Source organism: Protobothrops mucrosquamatus, unplaced genomic scaffold (assembly GCF_001527695.2).
Source record: "Protobothrops mucrosquamatus isolate PMUCROS unplaced genomic scaffold, P.Mucros_1.0 scaffold550, whole genome shotgun sequence".
Taxonomy (NCBI): Eukaryota; Metazoa; Chordata; class Lepidosauria; order Squamata; family Viperidae; genus Protobothrops; species Protobothrops mucrosquamatus.
Window position 1 is genome coordinate 31,710 of NW_015386854.1, and position 24,673 is coordinate 56,382.

At 36.3% G+C, this 24,673-nt stretch overlaps 3 protein-coding genes across 3 annotated transcripts; all 3 read right to left on the bottom strand.

Annotated features, from left to right (window-relative positions):
• Positions 1–4,745: 4,745 nt before the first annotated feature.
• On the bottom strand, positions 4,746–9,465 carry LOC107288426 (olfactory receptor 13G1-like). Its single transcript, XM_029284345.1, has 2 exons — positions 9,460–9,465; positions 4,746–5,708 (listed from the first exon to the last, which is right to left on the bottom strand). The coding sequence occupies exons 1-2, from the start codon at positions 9,463–9,465 to the stop codon at positions 4,746–4,748; spliced, it is 969 nt and encodes a 322-aa protein (XP_029140178.1).
• A 5,537-nt stretch (positions 9,466–15,002) lies between these two features.
• LOC114922631 (olfactory receptor 13G1-like) lies at positions 15,003–16,562 on the bottom strand. The gene is made up of 2 exons (XM_029284346.1): positions 16,557–16,562; positions 15,003–15,965 (listed from the first exon to the last, which is right to left on the bottom strand). The coding sequence occupies exons 1-2, from the start codon at positions 16,560–16,562 to the stop codon at positions 15,003–15,005; spliced, it is 969 nt and encodes a 322-aa protein (XP_029140179.1).
• A 4,248-nt stretch (positions 16,563–20,810) lies between these two features.
• On the bottom strand, positions 20,811–23,416 carry LOC114922632 (olfactory receptor 13G1-like). Its single transcript, XM_029284347.1, has 2 exons — positions 23,411–23,416; positions 20,811–21,773 (listed from the first exon to the last, which is right to left on the bottom strand). Exons 1-2 carry the CDS (start codon positions 23,414–23,416, stop codon positions 20,811–20,813), a joined length of 969 nt encoding a protein of 322 aa, XP_029140180.1.
• Positions 23,417–24,673: the final 1,257 nt, after the last annotated feature.

Genomic DNA, 24,673 nt, shown 5'->3' on the forward strand with positions numbered 1-24,673 from the left:
AGTAGTCCAGGCGGGAGGTGACAAGAGCGTGGGTAACTGTGCGCAAGGCATCCCGGTCCAGAAAAGGCCGCAACTGGCGAACCAGGCGTACCCGGTAAAACGCCCCCCTGGCCACAGCCGTCAATTGATCTTCTAGTGTCAGCCGTGGATCCAGGAGGACACCCAGATTGCGCACCCTCTCTGAGGGAGCCAAAATTTCGCCCCCTATAGTCAGCGACGGAGTCAGCTGACTATGCCTGGGAGCCGGCAACCACAGCCACTCAGTCTTGGAAGGGTTGAGTCTGAGTCTGTTTCTCCCCATCCACACCCGTACGGCCTCCAGGCACCGGGCCATCACGTCAAGGGCATCATTGGGGTGGCCTGGGGTGGAAATGTACAGCTGAGTATCGTCAGCGTATTGATGGAAATCCACCCCAAAGCCACGAATGATCTCACCCAGCGGCTTCACATAAATATTGAACAATAGGGGGGAGAGGACCGACCCTTGTGGCACCCCACAAGTTAGGGGCCTTGGGGTCGACCTCTGTCCCCCTGCCAATACAGACTGCGTGCGGTCGGTGAGGAAGGAGGAGAACCACCGCATAACGGTGCCTCCCACTCCCAACTGCACCAAGCGCCGCAGCATGATACTGTGGTCCACAGTATCAAAAGCCGCTGAGAGGTCCAAAAGAACTAGGACAGAGGAATACCCCCTGTCCCAGGCCCTCCAGAGATCATTAACCAGTGCGACCAATGCCGTTTCCGTGCTGTATCCCGGCCTGAAGCCCGACTGGAGCGGGTCCAGATAGACTGTTTCCTCCAGGTGCTGGGGGAATTGCTGCGCAACCACACTCTCAACAACCTTCGCCACAAAGCGAAGGTTGGAGACCGGGCGGTAGTTAGCCAATACATCTGGGTCCAGGGAAAGCTTCTTAAGGAGGGGCCTCACTACCGCCTCCTTTAAGGCTGCGGGGAGGACCCCCTCCCGTAAAGAAGCGTTTATAATTCCCTGGAGCCAGGCTCGTGTACCCTCCCGGGCAGCCAGTACCAGCCAGGAGGGACACGGATCCAATAGGCATGTGGTTGCATTCAGCCTCCCCAGGATCCTGTCCACGTCCTCGGGGGCNCCTCCCTCAACTGGAGGAGAGAGCGGGTCACCCTGAAGAGGGCGGCCGGGCGGTTATCTGATGACGCGATGAGGGCGGAGTAGTAGTTAGATCTAGCCACCCTCATCGCCACTAGGTAGGATCTAACTTGCGTCCTTGCCTGTGCTCGATCGGATTCGGTTCGGCTAGCCCTCCAACTGCTCTCTAGGCGTCTTTTCCGACGTTTCATCTCTCTCAGCTCCTCAGTAAATCAGGGAGCCAGTTGAGATCTGCGCCGAGTCAGAGGCCGCAAAGGCACGACTCGGTCCAATGCTGCGGCAGCGGCTACTTCCCAGGCCGCCGCCCGATTTTCCGCCGAGTCGTGAACTAGATCCTCCGGATATGGCCCAAGCTCCGCCCGGAACCTCTCAGGGTCCATCAGGCGCCTGGGACGGAACCATCTATGCGGTTCCGACTCCCTGCGGCGGGGGGGAGCGGTCCGGAAATCCATCTTCAGGAGTGAATGATCTGACCATGACAGGGGCTCAATAACTACCTCCCCCGTTTCCAGATCATTCTGCCACTGGCCAGAGACAAAAAATAGATCCAGTGTGTGTCCTCCCGTGTGAGTGGGGGCATCCACTAATTGGGTCAAGTCCAAGGCCGTCATGGAAGCCAAGAACTCCTGAGCTGCCGCCGACGTTTCGCCCACTGATGGCAGATTGAAATCCCCCATGACTATAAGTCTGGGGGTCTCAACCGCCACCCCGGCTATTACGTCAGCCAGCTCAGGCAGGGCCATTGATACATAGCAGGGGACCAGGTATATAACCAACAGGCCCACTTGTACCCCTTGCCCCCATTTCACAAGGAGGGACTCCACACCGTCTATCTGAGGTACAGTGGTCTCCCTCGGACATAGGCTCTCCCTTATAATGGCCGCTACCCCACCGCCCCTACCCCGGGTCCTTGGCTGATGGAATACCTGGAAACCCGGCGGGCAGATGTCCACGAGGGGCACATCCCCTTCCGTGCCCAGCCAGGTCTCGGTGATACCTGCCAGGTCCGCACCCCCCTCTTGAATAAGATCTTGGATGAGGGGGGCCTTGTTTACCATGGACCTGGCATTGCATAGCATCAGCCGGTGATCCTGGGCCCGAGGGTCTAAGATCCCTGGGGGCCGAGTGGAGTTCTGAGGACCGGAGCACCCACAAGCTTGTAAACAGCATGTGCGTGCTCCCAAAACCCGATGTGGTCCTCTGCTCCCGCCATATCTGCCCCTCCCACTGACCGTACTGATCACACCACCCTCCCTTAATCCCCCAACCTCCCCCCTCACCGTTCTAATGCCGTGTCCCTCAGACAGGGCTGGCCTTGGCCTCAGAGAGGCATCCCCCCTGCCCCCCCTGGCCACCCCCGTACCCCCTAAAAATTTTATAAAACACCCCTCTAAAAAAGCTCTTAATTTCGTTTTTTTTAGTCTTCTTCCTCTTTCTGCTGCATACCACCTCTCGGGGTTCCACACCCCTTCATTGAGGCAGGCCCTTGGAATTGTACTGGGCCAGGCCTGCGTGAGGGGGGAATCACGCAGGGCCAGCAGATCCGTCCTGGGGTACATTCCGAGCGATAGCAGTGAGTCCAGCAGCAGGAAACCAAAAAGGGGGGGGAAACAATCCTCGTGAAGTTGATCCAGTTCAGGGAGCCGCTCCCCAAGCCCTCGCCACGTCCTCTGTCCCAGCTAGATCTTCTGCTGGGGCAAGATCCAGGAGTGATGGGCCAAGAGAGGTTGCATAGACACAGTCCTGTCCAATTGCCATACTATTCTAGGCAGCAGCCAAGGCTTTGTCAGAACTACGCAACAGAGACTTAGGAACAACCCTGCAGTTCCCTTTGGAACCCAAAAAGGTCCATCAGTTCTCTTGAATAGGTTTTGCCTCCCTGTGAATAAGGGTAGCATAAGAAAATGTTATGGTCAATAGGGGGTTATTTGACCATTACAAAGAGAGCAAAAATGTCCCATTCCAGATCACATTGCTACTGCTCTGACAAGAAAACCATAATCAATGTGTAACCATTGTTTGATCATAGTTACATGGAGACTATGGGCCATGAAAAATCTAGGATAGTCCCATAGCTGCCATGTAGCTATGATCTACCAGGATGCTTCCAAGGCTGGCCCTAGAGATGCCAATTTAAATCCCCCAGGGCCATATGCTTGGGGAACTCCACAGCCAATTCCAAGATGGTGTCCAGCAATTCAGAGAGGGAGGTTGCTATGTAGCAGGGAGGTTGATGTAGTATAAACAATTTCCTCCCACAAGCCTATCTTCAGAATCAGGGACTCACAGCCAGCAATTTGTGAAGCAGGACTCTGAAGGTCAACAAAGACTCTTATTCTCCTCCCCTGCCCTGTGGTCTTGATTGGTGGCACACCTGAGATTCCATTGGGAACATTTTAAAAAGGGGACCTCATGCTCTCCAGACCCAACTGATTTCTGTAATAAAAGCCAGGTTGGCATACTCCATTCTAATAACTGCACAGATGTATTATTGACCAATTTGGCATTAAGCAGCAGCAGCAGCTGAAATTCAGAGCCTCTGTGGTCTTTGATAATCTCTACCCACCCACCAGATCAGGCAGGATGGATATTCTCCAGGTCCCTTATGTGAAATTGTATAACCTAATGGGATCTTGGAGTTATGGTTTCTCATTTCAGCCCTTGGTCTTTGGAACAACCTTCCCCTGAGAGTTAAACAATCCATTTCCTGTTGTCATTTTGGAATATTGGTGTAGTCTGGCTTGTGTCCTTTCCATATTCTAGAAGAAAAGGCTGAATATTTGAAAAGGAGAAAGAACCAATATTGTAGGTTTGAACTCATTTTTGTGCCCAAAGGCATCACAACTCAAATGTTAAGTTTTAATAATAGTTTCTGTGATGTTCTTTGGTATTAATAAAGGAAGTATTCTCTGCTTTCATCATTTTAAAAATTAATAATATTAAAAATAATTTAAAAATAACATAAAATTATGTTCATTTATTTTTCCATATGATCTATTTTTCAGAGTATAATCTCCAAAATATAATTTAAGACTAAGTATGGCCCTGAAATCCAAAACATTCCTACTCCATTCTAGGAGATTGTGTCCCAAGTAATAGATACAATTAATTAAATCCATGTAACACAGGATCAGTTTATATCATATTATATTCATGAGATGTAGAATAAATTCAAGATACATATTGAAAACCTATTACTTGTAGATGCTTCTCTACATTGTCTGATATTATATTAAAAACTGTGCTTAATTAATATATCAAAGATTAATCAATTCTGTAGAGCTACATTATATAGCATTAATAGTTATAATTATTATATAATTTATATAAAATTATATAAATAAAGGGTATATAGTAACATTTAAGAATAATATCTATATTAAGTCTTTCTTTTCTTCAAATATATCCAAGTAATAAAGAACAAAAACTGAAATCAAAGAGAGAGAGAGAGAGAGAGAGAGAGAGAGAGAGAGAGAGAGAGAGAGAGAGAGAGAGAGAGAGAGAGAGTGTAATGGATGGATGCATTTTCTACTGTGTAAGAGACTCCAAGCATAAAGCATAGCACATAATGAAATATGGTTTTCTGCACATCAGAACTTCAAAAGTATTTTGTTGTTGAACCTTAAGATCTTGGAAACAATCTGAGATTTACAGTGAACATTTTCATTGCTTCTTTAACATCTTTGTTTCTCAAAGAGTATATGAGTGGATTGACAACCGGAGTTACCACTGAATAAATGAGTGACACAAGCTTGTCCTTATCTAGAGAATAGACTGAAGAGGGTCTTATATATGTGTAGATGATTGCAGAAAAGTAAAAACTGATTACAAAGAGATGTGAGGAACATGTGGAGAAAGCTTTCTTCTTCCCTTCAGTAGAACGGATCCTGAAGATAGTTTTCAATATAAAAAAATAGGAAGTTAGAGTCAATCCACAACTACCCATGCCATACACCACATTTGCAACCTTTGTCATAAACTCATTTATACTAATGTCTGAACATGCAAGATCTAATACTGGAGGAATATCACAGAAGAAATGATTTATAACATTGGAATCACAAAACGAAAGATGCAACATAAGTCCAGTATGTACAGCAGTATTTATCACTCCAGTAATCCATACAATGGCTGCTATGCCAACACATACTTCTTTCCTCATGATAATGGTGTAATGCAAAGGGTGGCAGATGGCAGCATAGCGGTCAAAAGCCATAAAAGATAGAATGACCAACTCTGACCCCAAGGCCCATATAATGAAAAATATCTGTGTGATACAGCCATAAAATGAAATTCTTTTTGTATGGGTCCAGAGACTTTGGAGTAACCTAGGAATTGTCACTGAGACAGACAATATATTTACTAAGGACAAATTGAATATGAGGAAGTACATGGGTGTGTGGAGTTTCTTGAAAGTACATATGATAAAGATAAGGAGAAAATTAGCAATTAGAGCTATAACATAAATGAAGGCAAACACCCAGAAGAGAAGAATCTGCAGTTCAAGGGAATCGGTGAGACCCAGCAGGATGAACTGTGTGATTGCAGAATAGTTTCTTATTTCAGCAACTCTGATTATAGGGACCTAAAAAGATACATTGTATGATTAATTCTTTCCTGATGTAACAATCCATCATTTGCAATATTAAAGGTAATTAATGGATAAATACAAAGAGTAAACAAACAACATCAACAAAAAGCAAGCATTTTACTCTGAAAACTCATTGTCAGTCAAGATGATCAGATTCATCTACTTAGAAATAAAATGCTTTATATATTCCTGTCTGGTTGAATATATAAAAGTGTTGGTTTTCTTGATACTTAAAAATCATATATGATTTTTTCATAAATTATTCCCATTTCAGATGAAATACCAAATATGGAAGAGTTCTTTTTAGAATGTATTAAATAACTTGTTAACCTAAGCGTAATCAAGATCCAAAGATTTATTTATGGAATAATCTTCTAAAAGAGACTCCTGACCATAGACAGCAAAAGAAAGATCATTGTACATTTACTTGTAAGAATATATATATATAATTTTTGCTTGTATTTATGAATCACCCTTACCATTATTCACATCCATTATGCAAATAAATTATGCACATTATGCACATGTTTATTTTCAAATTATTGCTATCTAATTCAAAGCCAATATACATCTGGAAAAATCTGTGATTCTTTCAGGATAATTTAATTTTTGTAGAAAGGACAGCCAACATAGACCATAGGCACACTAGAGAAAAAAAAATTGCATCTTCAACAGCATATCTCCAATGAAGCCATTTTCCTGATTAAAATGTTTGCAGGACTCTGTTGTACATTAAATAGTGTATTTTTCTGACATTTATATCCTGGATATTCCATCATGGAGCTGAACAAAACTAAAAAAACTATTCCTTGGAATATAGAGGAATAAATTAAAAAAAAGCATGAAATTAGCTGTGTCTCTGCCTTGCAGCTTCTGGCTGTCTCCTTTTAAATGTGCATGCATAGGTTTTCTTTCCTATCATAAAACTTTTTTCCAGTTTTTGCTATAAGAGGTAGCATGCTTGAATAGCATTCTATTTTCATTGCAAGAGAAAATGAATGAAAAATGAATGAATGAATGAATGAATGAATGAATGAATGAATAAGAGAAATAAGAAAAAGATGACAAGAACCTGGTTTGATTAAGACAATATAAAGCAGTAGTTTTCTGATAGAAAATGTACAAATAATGTGAGTCAAGTACTAAAATACAAAAAAGTATTCCTCTCTCCTCTGTACTCTCTAACATTAATTCTCAGAAACTACACCTGCATCATCTCAGTTCTAACAGTATTAGCCTTATAACAAAGTGAAATTTATTGTGATAAAGGCTGACCTCTATAGAAGATTTTCTTTCTTTCTGTTGTGAATTGCACATTTTGGAAAATGGAGAGGGCTGGAGAAACATTATAGAGGAAAGAGCATAATAAAGTTGCAAAAGGGGAATGGAATATCCATGCAGGACAATCCCTACATGTGATAGGATCACAATATATCACTTAATAGAAAAATAAGGGGATCTTTCAATAAAATATTTAAATTAAAATGCCCATCTAAGTTTCCTTTCTAAAATTACAAGCTAGAATTCATACAGATGATTTCTTCAAAGAACTTCTGCTAAGACTTTGGAAGTAATAAATATATTTTAAAAAGGACTATTGAGACATTTACAATTTCTAGTCTTCCTTTGTATGCCTTATTGAACCTTTTGTTATCCTATGCCAACTCAGAATTTAGTGTGTGTGTGTCGGGGGGGGGGGGAGTTTTAGATTAACAAGATTATAGAGAACTACAAAACTTAGAAAAAAATTGACCTTCCTGGATTATAAATATTTTTTAAATTGCAACTTTAAAGTGATTGGCAGAGAAAGGACTTTTGGTCATTATGGAGCATCAGAGATCTGCAGAAAGAACATACATAGAAAAACATAGAAAAAATAAATACTTACCAGGAAGAAATGTTTGTTCTGTTACAACAAATGCAAATGATATTAACTTCAAACCATGAGGAAATTAAAAATGAATTTGAAAATTTAAATGAATGCATTCTCAATTTAACATCACAACAATCAAATGATCAGAAAACAACAAATGAGAGAGATCATATAAAGCAGATAACTGAACATAAACTAGTGGAGTTTCAAGTGGAGAAGGACACAAGAATCATTGAACATTGAAAAGATAACTCTAAGATCACAAAGTAAATTTGAGGATAAGGAAAAAGATTTGACAAAATCCAAAAAGATTTGGATTGCTGAGCTGTTGGGAGTACCACAAGAAATGGGGAGACAAGGGATGATGAGAGAAATCTTCAATGAATATGAAGGGGCAAAACCTTTTTACAGAGACATGATGTTTGATTTGTCTACTATATCCACAACAACATTTAAAAGATTATGGGAAGACTCTTTGATGCAACAGAATATATTGATTAGGAGAGATGCTTGGCAAAAGAAGAGGGCAAAGTGAGAATTGAGGAATTAGATGATGGGGTGTATCAGAGGGAATATTTAAAAATTAAACACTTGTTTGAATATGGCTGAAGAAACTGAAAGATTTTAGTTTAAGAGGGCTGAACTCTAAGTAAGACAGTATCTTTTTTTTTCTTTTGTTTTTCAACATGAGAACTATAGAAATGTGTGGGATGATTAACATAAAGTAAATGTTTTAGATATTTAAATGTAATTGATTTTAAGAAAATTCCAATGGATAACTAAAAATAGAGTTTTGAATAGAGTTAAAAGATTAGATGATTGGATTTATTAAATGGAATATTTAAAGATTAAACATAGGTTTAATTATGGGTAAAAAGAAAGAAAGAGGGATCATATTTTAAGTAATATGTTTTCCTTTTTTTTCTTTCTTTTCCTTTTTTGTCTTTTTTCTTCTTCTTCTCTTTCTCTTTTTCTCTCTCACGTCTTTTCTTTTTCTATGTCTTTCTTTTGTGTCTTTTTCTTACTTATTTTTTTAAGATATGAAAATAGATTTAAATACTTTAAAGTAATTAATTCTTGGAAAATTTTAACCAGTAGAAATGTTTTGAACATTGTAGGGAAAATAAATTTAAACAAGAATTGTAAACAGGATTTGTGATGAGGCAACCAAGATGACCAGATAGAAATGAAGCATGATATTGATGAGATTATTATTAGTAGAAATTTTAGAAAAAAACATTTGTATTTAATTGGTACTTATCAAATTAATAAGAATTGTATTAATTTAGGTTGCAAAGAGAATATTATTGGAAGAAGAGAAAATCAAGCAAAGCTATAATGTGGATTTTGGAATATAGAAATCAATTGATAGTGATTACTTTGTAAATATAAACCCAGACAACACACACATTTACCAAATATCAAGTTGTTTATATTAAAAAATCAATAATATATATATATATTTAAAAAATATTATAGAGGGTGAGCAATAAAATATGGAAACATCATGGAATGGGTCAAATCTAACGAATTCATTTGCTAAAAAAGAATGATTCTATTTTAATGAAAAGAATCTAACTATATATTAAATTTTCATTAATTAATATGAAATGTGTGGAAAAATGGTAACACAGTGAAGATAATGATTTCAAGAAATCTCAAAAAGATTCTTATTTTTTTTTTAAAAAAGGATGAATAACAATCTGAAACAAAAGTGTACTTAAAAAAGGTTGAAATCAGTCTACATTACTTCCAGTATCCTAGTTATTAAAAACAATGAAATGGTAGTGTATCAGATTTAGTTGATATCTAAATCTCTTGCCTTCAAGGAAAGATTTAAAAAAAAAAGGATAGAAAAATTGAAACAGTTACCTTCATTCTTATTCCTTCTTTTTTTTGTGCCAGGCTTTGGTTCTCAGAGTGATAGAAATATATTTTGGTTTGGCATCTATAATCAGCAAATCATTGGAGTCAATCACTTTTCTTCAGTGTAATGGGGAGGGCTAAGTGTAAGATAGGCATCTTATCTCCAGAATAATCCAATCTTCTGGTTGGAAACCTTTGTTCTAATAAATTGATGAGAAGGAGAGGGAACTTGGACTAATGAAGAGAAGGATGGTCCTTCCAATTCTGAAGCAATTTTTGTTTATATCTTCATCTAGATCTAGATCTACAAAAGCACTGGCTTTTTAACAAAAGTCCAACTTTCATTTTTAGTTTTGTTCAACTAAAATCTATTTATTTAAAAGCTCTGCTGACGTTGTCAAAGTATATCCTGGCTTATACTTTGACAACGTCAGCAGTTGCTGACAAAAGCTTAGTTCTTAATAATTTTTTTAGTCTCGGAAATCAACATTTTAATTAGTTTTTTTATTATAAATATATGTATACGTATACGTATACGTATACGTATACATATACATATACATATACATATACCAGAATTTATATTTTATTTAGAAGACACCCTCCCACAAATTCCTGCAATGTTTCCTAATTGTGATGGTGGGTTTTCTTGGGAGGGACCAACAAATAATAAGGACTATAGATCAAGACTAAACACATACAATCCAACAGGTTCATCAAAGCATGTAAATCATCCCAGGTGCCCATCTAAGTAGGGAGTTACCTGTATTGGTATAACAAAATGCTGGAAGTGGATTACCACTTTACTGGCAACAGCAAAATCTTTGTACACTGTGAAGAAGAAATCAATTTTGTGTTTTACAATGAATGCTACATGGTTAGATAATATGTTGATGATGTAAACTGAGCAATGGGTCTTAAAGTTTGGATGACATTCCAAGTACTATTAAAAAATAACTTAGGAGATTTCAAAATATTATTTAATTTTACACCATGGCTGGACTAAATATTTTATTAAAGATGTTGCAATGTAGGAAAACAAACTCATATATAGTAATCTTATTTTTATATATATATATATATATATATGGCTGGAGATAGAATTAAAAATGCGACTCTTGGGTGCATCCATATTGTGTCCAAAAATCACGATCACCAAGAGTTTAGCTAAAATGTTTATAAACAATTAAAAAGTTTAAAAAACAGTTTAAAAGCAATAAAACATTTAAAATTATCGGCAACCGAGCTTTCATCGGACTCTCCCGACATCATCAGGGTTGCTGAGGCGGTGTTTGGGAGGGTTTATATACCATTCCCACATGCCTGCATCCGGCTACGCGAGCGCGTAACCGGTCCTCGGTACACGCGCTCCTGCGCGGTGCCTGTTTTGTCTTTACCCACGTGTAAGCGCCTTGCCTTCTTTCCCTGTTTATTGTTGCGGGGTCTCTGGANGCGTAGCCGGATGCAGGCATGTGGGAATGGTATATAAACCCTCCCAAACACCGCCTCAGCAACCCTGATGATGTCGGGAGAGTCCGACGAAAGCTCGGTTGCCGATAATTTTAAATGTTTTATTGCTTTTAAACTGTTTTTTAAACTTTTTAATTGTTTATAAACATTTTAGCTAAACTCTTGGTGATCGTGATTTTTGGACACAATATATATATATATATAATTGGAAAGATAAAAGCTGAAAGGTAAAAAAAACCCTAAATCTAGCTATAAATAAATCCTTACAGCTCTGTCCTTTCAGTTCTAATCAACAAAGAAAAAAAAATCAAGAAGGTTTACCAGAGATAACAACCTATTTATATTTTAGCCTTGATCAAATTAATCAACTTTACATTCCTTCCTTTTATTTTTTAAAAATCTTGATTGTACATTCAAATTCAGATAATGCCAATTCAAATAATGTCCTGGCAGTACAGTGTTTAGAATGCAGTATTGAAGGCTAGCTTTGTCCATAGTCTGGAGTTCAATCCTGTTTTCCCAGAAAGAGGATGAAGAGACTGCACAATCCTGAGTTAGATGAAGGAAGTAGGAAGATATTCAGTTAGGCATACCCTAGAACAGGGGTAGGCAACCTTGGCTCTTTTATGATGCATGGACTTCAACTCCCAGAATTCCTAGCTGGCTCAGGAATTCTGGGAGTTGGTCCACACATCATAAAAAAGCCAAGGTTGCCTATCCCTGCCCTAGAATCTCTCAGGATATATCTAGTTAGTAAGATAAAATAGCATTTAATGATTATTCATTGAAAAATAATATGTACAATTTTTAGCATTGCATATCATATCTTATTTTGGTCTTTAAAGTTTCTCCAATGTTGATTTTAAGGGCCATTGTTCCAATGTGTCATATTTATTTTTATTTATTGATTAAAATGCTACCTGTCAGATTGTGTCAGGTGACTATGGAAAGCCTATAATAGTATAAAAACATAATTTTAAAATTAAGAATAACAACAATTCAATAAATAAAGTTAAAAAGAAGAGCTAGGACTAGGGCATGATTGACTGAGTGCAGGGTTTCATGATGCAGGAGAGGGAATTACTGGTGTACATTCTTCCTCTCTGCTTCTTCAAAGTCCAGTTTTCACATTTACAAAGTATTATGGGAAAAACTATTGGCTATGCAGTTCCTTTGTATGCATCTTTGTAGGTATAGATATATCTAGGCATCTTAATAGTTCATCCAAGACTTTCACTTCTCATTTACACATAGCAATTGGCAGCATATTTATTTACCTCTCTGGTCTTTTATTATTGATAGTTAAGTCTAAAAGAATATTCAGAACAGTGATATAAACATAGCACAGGTCACAGGTATTTCTTTTTCAAATTTAAAAAATCATGGCTATATTTCCTTAATATAATTTAGCATAGAATTTGAATACAATAGATGTTCAAAAAGATAGAATCAGAGTTTCACACTTGCATGGTATTTCACTGTTCACCCCCTCCTTTGCCCATTTATAAATACCTGCTCTCTATTTTATATATTTCACATTGAAGACTTTTCATTATGGTCCAAACTGGCCAATTACCAGTGGCAAATATACTAACTGGTCAATTACCAATTAATGGCAGATATACTAGCATTCCTTATAAAGTGTGTTTCTCTCTCTCTCTCTCTCTCTCTCTCTCTCTCTCTCTCTCTCTCTCTCTCTCTCTCTCTCTCTCTCTCTCTCTCTCTCTCTCTCTCTGTATGTGTGTGTGTGTGTGTGTTAAAACTTTTAACAATAAATATCTCCTAGTGCTTTTATCTCCGTACTATTTTTTTTCAGGCTTCCATGTACATGTTCATTTTTGTTTTATATTTCATATAGCACTATATTTCTGTTCCAATTGTGCTTTTTCATATTGGCAACTGGACTTTCTTGTTTTTTTTTTCTTTGAAAACGTTTCACTTCTCATCCAAAAAGAAGCTTCTTGGATGAGAAGCAAAATATTTTTAGAAACAAAAACCATGAAAATCCAGTTCCTTTTGGAAAAAGCACTGAGGGACACACATGACCTAGACTGAGAATCTTCATAGATGTTATATTGTTATGTTTGTATACCAGTTAGTTGAGGAAGAAAAAGGGGGTTTGGAAGAATGTCTGAAGGACACTGAAAAAATGCATTGAAGCTAGAATACCCTGAAGGTTTACAGAGTACTGGAGTGACTAAACTGACTTACAAGAAGGACAAATAAAGAATAGAAAAGAAACTGTCAAAGTGTTACATAGCCAGTACATTAAAAAAAACAAAACCAAATAAAAGATCTTGCAATAACTAAGAGCAAGAAAAATGAAGAAAGAGACCGGGGCGGGGGGGGGGGGGGGGGGGGGGGGGGGCTAATTCTGGCTGCACAAGACAAAGTATTAAGAGTAAATACATAAAAAGCCAGAATTTAGAAGATAGCAATACATAACAAATTCTGCCTGTGCAAAAAAGCTGAAGAAATAGCTGAAGAAATAGTAGGTAGCTTCAAGAATATCACACAAACAGATTATGGACAAAACTACCATCAGTCAACTGCAAAAGGCAGTATTACTTCGAACAGCTTAAAGACATATGACTATGTCTTTAATATATCAAAACCATCATCTGCCTATCACAGGTTTTTGCAAGGATAGGTGGACAAGAGTGCAAAATTCAATCTAAACATTTCTGTAATGTACTATAATAAAAATGTGTATTGTAGAAAATAAATGAATATTAGGATAAATTGCATTCCAAAATAAAATTTAAAATATAAATACATTATTTAATAAAAGTCATTAACATAATTTAACTGCAGAATCCTGACTATAAAAATGCAGTTGTTTTTAAATTAAATTAATAATTTTGGAGGGATGGTGGTAGAAAGGAAACTGAAGGAATAAAATATATGAGGAAGTTCAGAAATTTTGAAATAAACAATATGTAACATTTTTGAGGAAAATCTTATCAATGTAATACAATAAATGTTCAATATTTTACTGATTTTCAAAATACACTCATCCTTCCCAGTTCTGTGTACTATAAATAAACTTAATTACTTCAAAAATATTTAAGTGTTATTTTTATTAAGGACAGGCAACAAAAATATATTAAGAATTGTACCGGTGTCACAAAAATCATGCAAATCTCCAACCCTGCCCATTCACATTTCAGGATGATCTCAAGCACTTAAAATTAAAATAGAAAAAAATAAAAAAACATGATCTGCTATGATAAGAAAACTGATTGCTCTTTTAGACAAAGAAGACTTTCCACACAGAATTTTACAGCATGAAAGTATATTTTATTCAGTGTATTTATTGTCATATAATAATTAGAAACAGCATAAGCAGTATGATGTAAAATATAATCAACAGTTGAAGAGCCAAATCACCCAAACTTGTGAGTGTATGATGATTTTCCCATGAATCAAGTACTTTTAATTTCAGGGATTCTTGATGTTAATCTGAGCTTGGTTGTTTTCTTCCAGATGTTTCATTACCCAAATTAGATAATATCATCAGTGCTAGTGCTAGCACTAATGAGGTTACTTATTTGAGTAATGAAATGTTTATAAGAAAACAACCAAGCTCGGTGAACACCAAGAACACCTCATTTCAACCTGAGCTACAAACATTGGGGCTTTTAATTTCTCTCCCAATTTTCCTATATAAACCCCTCTTTTAAAAAAAATACTGATTCCCAAATCAGAAATCTTCAAAATGTACTATGAATGTAGCTTCAGGTATTTCTAGAATGTTTTAAGGGAATGCTTCATCAAATAATCCTTATCTAAGATATTTGTATGTAGTTTATGATGATACAAATAATTAGGTTTTCATTGTATTTCTGGATTACCTGGAAGAAAAGGCTTAAGAAGCATTTTTGAAAACAAGAAATAAGATAATGTATCAATGTAATAATCATGAAAACAAAATATTTTAAATCCAGTTTTGTTACAATATATGATAAGGATGATTATATTTTTATACCAACAAAGAGACTCTTCAGTACAATATGTACTATATGAAAAAACATTGTTTAATGCTCATCAGTATTGTAGGAATATTTTACTGATGAAATTTAAGATCTTGGACGCACCCTTAGATTGACAGTAAACATTTTCATTGCTTCTTTCACATCTTTGTTTCTCAAAGAATATATGAGTGGATTGATAACTGGAGTTATCACTGAATAAATAAGAGACACAAGCTTGTCCTTATCTAAGAAATAGACAGAAGAGGGCCTCATGTATGTGTAGATGATTGCAGAAAAATAAAAACTAATTACAAAGAGATGTGAGGAACATGTGGAGAAAGCTTTCTTCTTCCCTTCATTAGAACGGATTCTGAAGATAGTCTTCAGTATAAAAAAATAGGAAGTTAGAGTCAACCCACAGGTACACATGCCATAAACCACATCGGCAATCTTTGTCATAAATTCATTTATGCTAGTGTCTGAACATGAAAGATGTAATACTGTAGGGATATCACAGTAAAAATGATTTATAACGTTGGAATCACAAAAGGAAAGCTTCATGAGAACTCCTGTATTTACAGCACTATTTATCATTCCAGTAAGCCATACAAAGATTGCAATGCCAACACATACTTCTTTCCTCATGATAATGGTGTAATGCAAAGGGTGGCAGATGGCAGCATAGCGGTCAAAAGCCATAAATGAGAGAAGGACCAATTCTGACCCCAAGGCCCATATAATGAAAAATATCTGTGTGATGCACCCATTAAATGAAATTCTTTTTCTATGGGTCCAGAGACTTTGGAGTAACCTAGGAACTGTCACTGAGACAGAGAATATATTCAGTAATGACAAATTGAATATGAGGAAGTACATGGGTGTGTGGAGTTTCTTGAAAGTAGATATGATAAAGATAAGGAGGACGTTGGCCACCAGAGCTTCAACATAGATGAATGCAAACACCCAGAAGAGAAATATCTGCAGTTTGGGGGAATCTGTAAGGCCCAGTAGGATAATCTCTGTGATGGCAGAATGGTTTTTTATTTCAGCAACTCTGATTCCAGTGACCTAGAATGATACATTATATTATTTTTACTGATGTAAACAACTCATACTTTTAATATTAAAGATAATTAATGTGTGAAGAAAGACCCAATTTGATGTTGTGTAAAAATACACTAGGTTGAAAACTGGGGGACCATAAGTTTTAGTCTTGCTTTAGGCACAAACCTAGTTCACTATTTATGTGACAGCAGAAAACTTTATTCATATTTAGAATCTTTTCATCTAGATTTTCTGTGAGTGCCACACCTGAAAGTTATGCCATTCTGTCATTACCCTGAACTTGGGGGAGGGGGAATACCTCTTGTTTCCTATTTACTTTAGTGGTTAAATGTCAGAAATGAAACTTAGAAAAAAGGTTGCAGAATTATTCTCTTTTAATAGAATGTATCTAACAGTTTACTATATTTCTATTAGAAATATGACAATTTTTGGGATAATATAGTGCAATGAGGATCATTAATTCAATAATTCCCAGATTATTAGAATCAGAGCATTTTAGTAAATCTGTAGGTAAAGATCTGGGAGAAAATGAGGTTAATAAGAGCATCAATGTGAAATTCAGTCAAGATTACATCTAATGCTGAAGGTATTTACCTTCATTCTTATTTTTTCTTTGCTCTTCCTGGACTTTGCTTTTCTGTTGGATAGAACAAAAAAAATATTGTTTGGCATCTATCAGGTGCAAAACATTGGAGCTGATCTGCTGGATCAGTCTGCTGGAGAAGGTTCAGTCTGTGTTAGACATGGTCTGGTTTAGAAATCTTTCTTCTTATCAGACAATGTTACACCTGAAAGGAGCACCTTAGGATTTAAAGAGGATCCATAATTCTTCCAGATATGAAGCAATATTTGTCAAAAACCAGAAGAGAGAATGAATAATGTTTCCAGAATTTCTGCCTCTTTCTCCTTTCCTTTGCTCTCACAGTCTAGTGTGGTGTCCCCCCTCTCATTAACAGACACACCTTCCTACTTAAGATAACTTTCTCCATTGCCATCCCCACTACATGGTTTCCATGATATTTGGCAGATAGATCCTCTGCATGGATTCCCCCACTTTTTGTGTACAAACCTTGGATAGACTACAACTCATTTTGCTCTGGAAATGGAGTAGGCAGCATTCCTTTCCTTGGGAGATGGGCTTCATGCAACAGGGATTTTTTTTCCAACTTCACTCCTCCATTTCCTCCTATTAAAAATAACAAAGTTAACAAGGCTAAAAGTTAACAAGGCAGAGAAAATATCCTCAGGGCACTAACCATCCACAAGACTCTTAGATATACATACTACTTGACAGAGCCAGATCTTAATAGTCCAGAAGGTGGGCAAGATGTGCCAAAGAGCAGGGACAAAAGCAAAAAAGGCCTTCTAAAAGTCCCAGTCAAAATTATTTTATGAAAATCCACATCATGACATTCTTTTTTGACCATGTGGGATGGTTAATTGTGATGATGCAATTCAGGAACGCTGTCCTCATGCCATGGAGAGCTTTAAAGGTAATAACCAAACACCTCCCATTGGATCTGGAAGCAATCTGCAGAGATGCTATGTGCACAACCCTAGGGTCGCAAGGACTGATCATGCTGCTGCATTCTGCACCAGTTGCAGCTTCATCATACCCTTCAATATTAGTCCTATATAAAGCCCATTGCAGTAGTACATCTGATAGATGACTAAAGAATGAGTGACAGAAAGGAGGATTTCTTGATTCAGTAATACTTGATCTGCCATACAACTTGAAGTTGAACAAAAGCTCTCTAGCTTTTCGAAGACTAAAGATGGAAAACTTCCAGATGCAGAAAAGTCTCCTACCCAGAGCTCCTCTATCTTACTAGGGTTCAGTTAAAGTTTGTTGCCCCCTATTCAGTCTGTCATAGCTTCCAAGCACCATGATATGAAATCCAAAGAATCATCTACTTTGACCAGGATGAACATGTACATGCTAATGATACCTAATCCTCTAATAATAGATGATCTCACTCAGTGGCTTCATGTAATTGTTAAAAATAAGAAGGGAGAGCCCGAAGTCTTGCATCATCCAAGAAAAGCAGGGGCCATAAGCTGGACCTCTTACTCCAGAAGCTGACCAAAAGTACTTTATACCCTGGCTGATGGTATCAAAAGCTGCTGAGAACCAGGAATGGCTGTACCAGCCCCATCTCATTCTCACAGAGCTTATCCAGAAGGGTGACCAATCCATTTCTGTCCCATATCCAGATATGTAATCTGACAAGAAGGGGTCCAGATAATCCATCACATTCAGGATTCTTTGGAGTTTCAGTGCAAATGAGAAGGATAAAAAATATTCAGAATAGTGAAGTTAAGGAAACAGCACACTGTCTATTTCAATGGTGCTAGGAACACTCTCTTGCTAAAGGGTGAATTGACTATTACTTGGACCCATCAATATGTCACCACTTAGGTGACCTTGATTAACAAGGGGGACAAAGATATAATTCACAGATATCTGTGTTTATAGTTCCAAGGACCCTTCCATTCCCTCATGCCGAAGAAGATGAAACTCTTCCTAGATAATTGAGCAAGTCCTTTCCCTGGACATCTCAAAAGAATCTACACCATACTTGCTCTTCAACTGAGAACAAATCTAATTTATCCATGAAAATAAAATTTTGTGGATTTTATCCACCAAAATTTCTTAGTGCAACATTAAAAATGAATCTCATAGTTACCTTTACACAGAATAGAAATAGGTAATCCTAAGTAGGGCAACCCTATGGACACAATAAGAACAGAGAATTATTGAGGTATCATGGTTCTTACCACCGCAAGGTAAACCTTAATAATGGCTCTACCTCATGATCAGTCAGATTCATCCTTTGTCTTCCTTCAGCAATACTCTAGAGATCTCTTGAACATTATTAGCTTTTTCAAAAATTATATCCAAGCACCATGATATGACATCTAAAGGGAGTGCCAGGAGTGATGAGCCAAGGGGAAGTCACATGTTCATAGTCCTGTCCTATGCTCCTGTCATCTCTATATTCCTGGTCTTGTCTGAACTCTGCAACTTAATCTCTGAAGTAGTTGCCAATTTCCTTTAGAACCCTGCAATCACTGGGGCAAGACAACTGAATAAGCCCTGCCTCCCTCTAGAAAGGGGTAACATAGGAAAATGTTAAGGTCAACAGAGTGTGATATAACCATGACAAAGGGAGTAAAAAAGTCTCCTCCTTGAGATCACATTGCCTCTGCTCTGACAAAGAAACTATGTCTGTGTGTGGCCTCTATTTTGAGTCAGGCCATATGTATCCTAAGACAGGCCCATAGCCTCTGTGATGGCTATAATCTCATAAGATGCTTCCAAAACCAGCCCTAGGGATGACAAATTGAAGTACTCCAGGATATACTTTTGGGCAACCCTCAAGACAATTTTAAGAGGGTCTCCAGCAGTTCAGGGAGGGAGATTGCTGTGTAGCAGGGCGATTGATGCATTAGCAATAACCCCAACTGCTCCCACAAGCCCATCTTCAGAATTAGGAAATCACAACCAACAACTTGTGAAATAGGACTCTTGAATGACAGTTGTTATCCTCTTCACCTGTCTGTGGTTTCAGCTGGTGCTATACTGAGATACTACAAAGCATATTTCAAAACTGTTGCTTACCCTATTCTAGCAGTTTGTGTCCCAATTATTTAAATTCATATAATACAGAAGCAGTTTGTATTATACTTTATTCATGTCACATAGAATATATTCAAGATATACGTAGAAAACATCATTTGGAGCACCTTCTCTACTTTGTCTGACATTATATTAAAAACTATGATTAATTAATATATCAAAAATAGAGTACAACCATAACTTAATTCTTTGGATAGATTACATAACAACAACAACATCAATTAATAATAATAATAATAATAATAATAATAATAATAATAATAATAATAATAATAATAATAATAATAATAATAATAATAATAATAATAATAATAATAATAATAATAATAATAATAATAATAATAATAATAATAGTAAAGTTGGAAGGGACCTTGAAGGTCATCTAGTCCAACCCCCTGCTCAGGCAGGAAACCCTATACNCTGCCTTCAGGCGCTTTGGAGAATAGCTTGACTCCCTCTTCTTTATGGCAACCCCTGAGATATTGGAACACTGCTATCATGTCCCCCCTTGTCCTTCTCTTCATTAAACTAGACATACCCAATTCCAGCAGCCGTTCCTTATATGCTTTAGCCTCCAGTCCCCTAATCATCTTTGTTGCTCTTCTCTGTACTCTTTCTAGAGTCTCAGCATCTTTTTTACATCGCAGTGACCAAAACTGGATGCAGTATTCTAATAATAATAATAATAATAATAATAATAATAATAATAATAATAATAATAATAATAATAATAATAATAATAATAATAATAATAATTGTTATTATCTATATAGGAACTGCTTACATCCTGCAATGATATCTTTAAGAACATCAGACATCCACATCTAGCTATCTCAAGTCCTTGGAAAGAACTCAATAGGTGGATAAAAATGCCAAATCCAGTCTGAACAACTGGCTTACTGGGCAATGAACAATATAATTACATCAAGATCTATTAAGTTTTATAATTTGCTTTAATCATTTGGACATAATTAAAGAAAAAAAATCATAAAACTTAATAGATATTGATGTTAACTATATTGTTCATTGCCCAGTCAGCCAGTTGTTCAGACTGGATTTGACCTTTTTATCCACCTATTGAGTTCTTCCCAAGGACTTGGGTGCATGCATTTTCATACTGTACATGAGAGTTCTAAACATAAAATGTAGCTCATAATGATCTATGTTTCTCTGCAAGTCAGAACTACAGAAGCATTTTTTGATGAAACTTAAGATCTTGGAAACATTTTGAAATTTCTAGTGAGCACCTTAATTGCTTCTTTAAACTCTTTGTTTCTCAAAGAGTATATGAGTGGATTGACAACCGGAGTTACCACTGAATAAATGAGTGACACAAGCTTGTCCTTATCTAGGAAATAGGCTGAAGAGGGTCTTATATATGTGTAGATGATTGCAGAAAAGTAAAAACTGATTACAAAGAGATGTGAACAACATGTGGAAAAAGCTTTCTTCTTTCCTTCAGTAGAACGGATCCTGAAGACAGTCCTCAATATAAAAAAATAGGAAGTTAGAGTCAACCCACAGGTACACATGCCATAAACCACATCGGCAATCTTTGTCATAAATTCATTTATGCTAGTGTCTGAACATGAAAGATGTAATACTGTAGGGATATCACAGTAAAAATGATTTATAACATTGGAATCACAAAAAGAAAGGTGTAACATAAGTCCAGTATGTACAGCAATATTTATCACTCCAGTAATCCATACAATGGCTGCTATGCCAACACATACTTCTTTCCTCATGATAATGGTGTAATGCAAAGGGTGGCAGATGGCAGCATAGCGGTCAAAAGCCATAAATGAGAGAAGGACCAATTCTGACCCCAAGGCCCACACAATGAAAAATATCTGTGTGATACAGCCATAAAATGAAATAGTATTTCTATGGGTCCAGAGACTTTGAAGTAACCTAGGAATTGTAACTGAGATAGATAATATATTTACTAAGGACAAATTGAATATGAGGAAATACATGGGTGTGTGAAGTTTCTTGAAAGTAGATATGGTAAAGATCAGGAGAAAATTGGCAGTTATAGCTACAATATAGATGAATGCAAATAGCCAGAAGAGAAGAATCTGCAGTTCAGTGGAATCAGTGAGACCCAGCAGGATAAACTGTGTAATGGCAGAATGGTTTTTTATTGCAGCAACTTTGACTCCAGTGACCTAAAAAGATACAGTATATTATTAATTCTTTAATGATGTAACCAGCCCATCATTTGTAATATTAAAGTTAATTAATGGGTGAGTACAAAGGATTAAAAAAGTATTTTACTCTGAAAATTCACGGTCAGTAAAGATGATCAGATTCATCCACTTTGAAATAAATTGCTTTATATATTCCTGTCAGCTTGCATACATAAAAATGTTGATCTTGATACTTACAGTAAAAATCATATGATTTTTCATAAATTATTCCTGTTTCAGATCACATACCAAACAATGAACAGTTATTTTTAAAAAGTGTTATATAACCTGCTAACTTAAAGGAGCTCTGGATCTAATGATTTAGGCAGTCTTAAAGATCCCATACAAACTGGGATTCTTCTGCTTTCAGTATGGATCAATTTCCTAAGATTATGGAAAGGTTTTTTTTTCCAGAAAATTGATTCAAAGAAATCTAAACAATTCTTCAAAAATCAAACTACATTGCTAAGTTTTATCGTGTGATAATATAACATTCAGTTCCTAACCAATTACAATCACTTCAGTTAACAATAGAAGAAAATGAGAAAAATTGGAAACTAGTATGCACAATATACCATTTGGAATAGTCCTCTAAAAGAGACTCCTGACCGTAGACAGCAAAAGGAAGATCATTGTATATTTGCCTGTAAGAAGTTTTTTTTTTCCTCTGTGTGTGAATTTGTGAATCACCCTTATCCACTATGCACATCCATTATGTATATTATGCACATTTATTTTCAAATCATTGCTATCTAATTCAAAGGCAACATATATCTAGAAAAATATATGATTCTTTCAGGATAATTTAATTTTCATAGAAAGGACAGCCAATATAGACTATAAGCACACTAGACAAAAAAAATTCCTAAATTTCATTATATGACCCTAGAGATTATAGGAATATGTACTAATATGCCTCCTAATAGAAAAGTGGGTATTTCAATAAAACATTTTAATAAAAGTATCCATCTAAATTTACATTCTAAAATTATGTGCTATAACTACAGCTGACTTTTCCAAAAACTTCTGCAAAGATTTTGGAAGTAACAAAATGTGTTGTTTTTTTAAAAAAAATAAGACCATTGAGAGGTGTTTTAGACATTTTGCAATTTCTAATAGTTCCTCATATGCCTTATCTAAACCTTTTATTATCCTGTCCCAACTCAGAATTTAGTATATGTGTGTTAGATTAACAATACTGTAATAGCTGATGGTGAGCAATGAAAAATACTAATATTCATGGCATGGGTCAAATAAAATGAATTCATTTGCTGCAAAAAGAATTATTCAATTTTAATGAAATGAATCTAATTACATATTATATTTTCATTAATTAATATGAAATGTGTGGAAAAATGGTAATGCAGTGAATATAATGATTTCAAGATACCTCAAAAAGACTCTTATTCTCAGATCTCTAACAATCTAAGACAAAAAATGTCCTTAACAAGAACAGCACAAGTTTAAATCAGTCTATATTACTTCTAATATCATAGATATTAAAATTGGTAGAATGACAGTGTGTAAGATTTAGTCTGTACCTAAGTCACTTCCTCATAAATGGACAAAAGGTGAAATAAAAGTAAAAAAACAGATGAGGAAATTAAAACAGTTACCTTCATTCTTATTTCTTTGTGCTGGGCTTTGCTTTTCTGAGTGATGGAAATATATTTTGGTTTGGCATCTATCAGCTGCAAAAAAATTGGAGTCAATCACTTTTCATCAGTCTGATGGGGAGGGCATAGGCACTTTATCTCCAGAATAATCCAATCTTCTAGTTAGAAACCTTTCTTCTAATAAATTAATGATAAACTTGATGATGAAGGGAGAAGGATTTTGGAATCATGAAGAGAAGGGTTTTGTTTTACATTCTCATGTAAATTTACACATACATTTGGCATTTTAACAAAAAATCTAACTTTGGCTTTGTTCAACTAAAATCCACTTGTTTAAAAGCTTCTTTAAATACAGTTGTTTCAATAGGAAGATTTACAGTACAGTGTTGCCTCTGCAATAGATATAAGCCTGGATAAATTAACAAGGTTGTATTCTCCACTAGCAGAGAGGTTTCTCAATATATGGAATTAAATGCAATTATAGTTTTAGATCTAATGCTTCCCTAAGATTTATGTAATTGTACAAAAATGTTTAGGTTATGAAAAAAAATCAATAAATAGAAAGGAGCTGGTTTGCATCTCTCTCAATGATTTTTTTAAAATATATTTTTTCACTTCTTCAATGAATATTGTACATATATATTCCAGAATTTATAATTTATTTACAACACCCTCCTCCTGAAAAGTCCTGCAATGTTTCCTCAGTGTGATCAGGAGTTTTCTTAGGGGAGGGACTAATAAATAGTGACAGGATTGTGACAGCCCAGCAGGTTGTCTATGGAAATTCTCAGTCATCCAACTCATGGTTGTCCCAAAAGTGCTTTTTCAAAAAGCAACTGGACTTTTTTTTGTTTCTTCTTGAAGAGATTTTGCTTCTCATCTAACAACAGAAGAACTGAAGAAGCTTCTAAGATGAGAAGCAAAACATTTTCAAAGAAAAATAAAGCCCACTTGCCTTTTGAAAAAGCACCTTTGGGTCACCCAAGGTATGTAAAGTGTCTCATCTAAGGCAGGCAGGCACTTTATTGGTACAGGAAAATGTTGGAAGTGGATTGTCAATTTAATGGCAACAGAAAAGTTATCACTGTGCAATATGAAAGAGAAGAAATTAAATCACTTTTGTATTTTACAATGAAAACCACATGCATAAATTAAATAGTGATGATGTAAGCTGGATAATGGGTCAGTTTGAATGAAATTTCAAGTACTATTGCAGAAAAGTTCAGATTGCAAAGTATTATTTATATGTACATCATGGCTAGA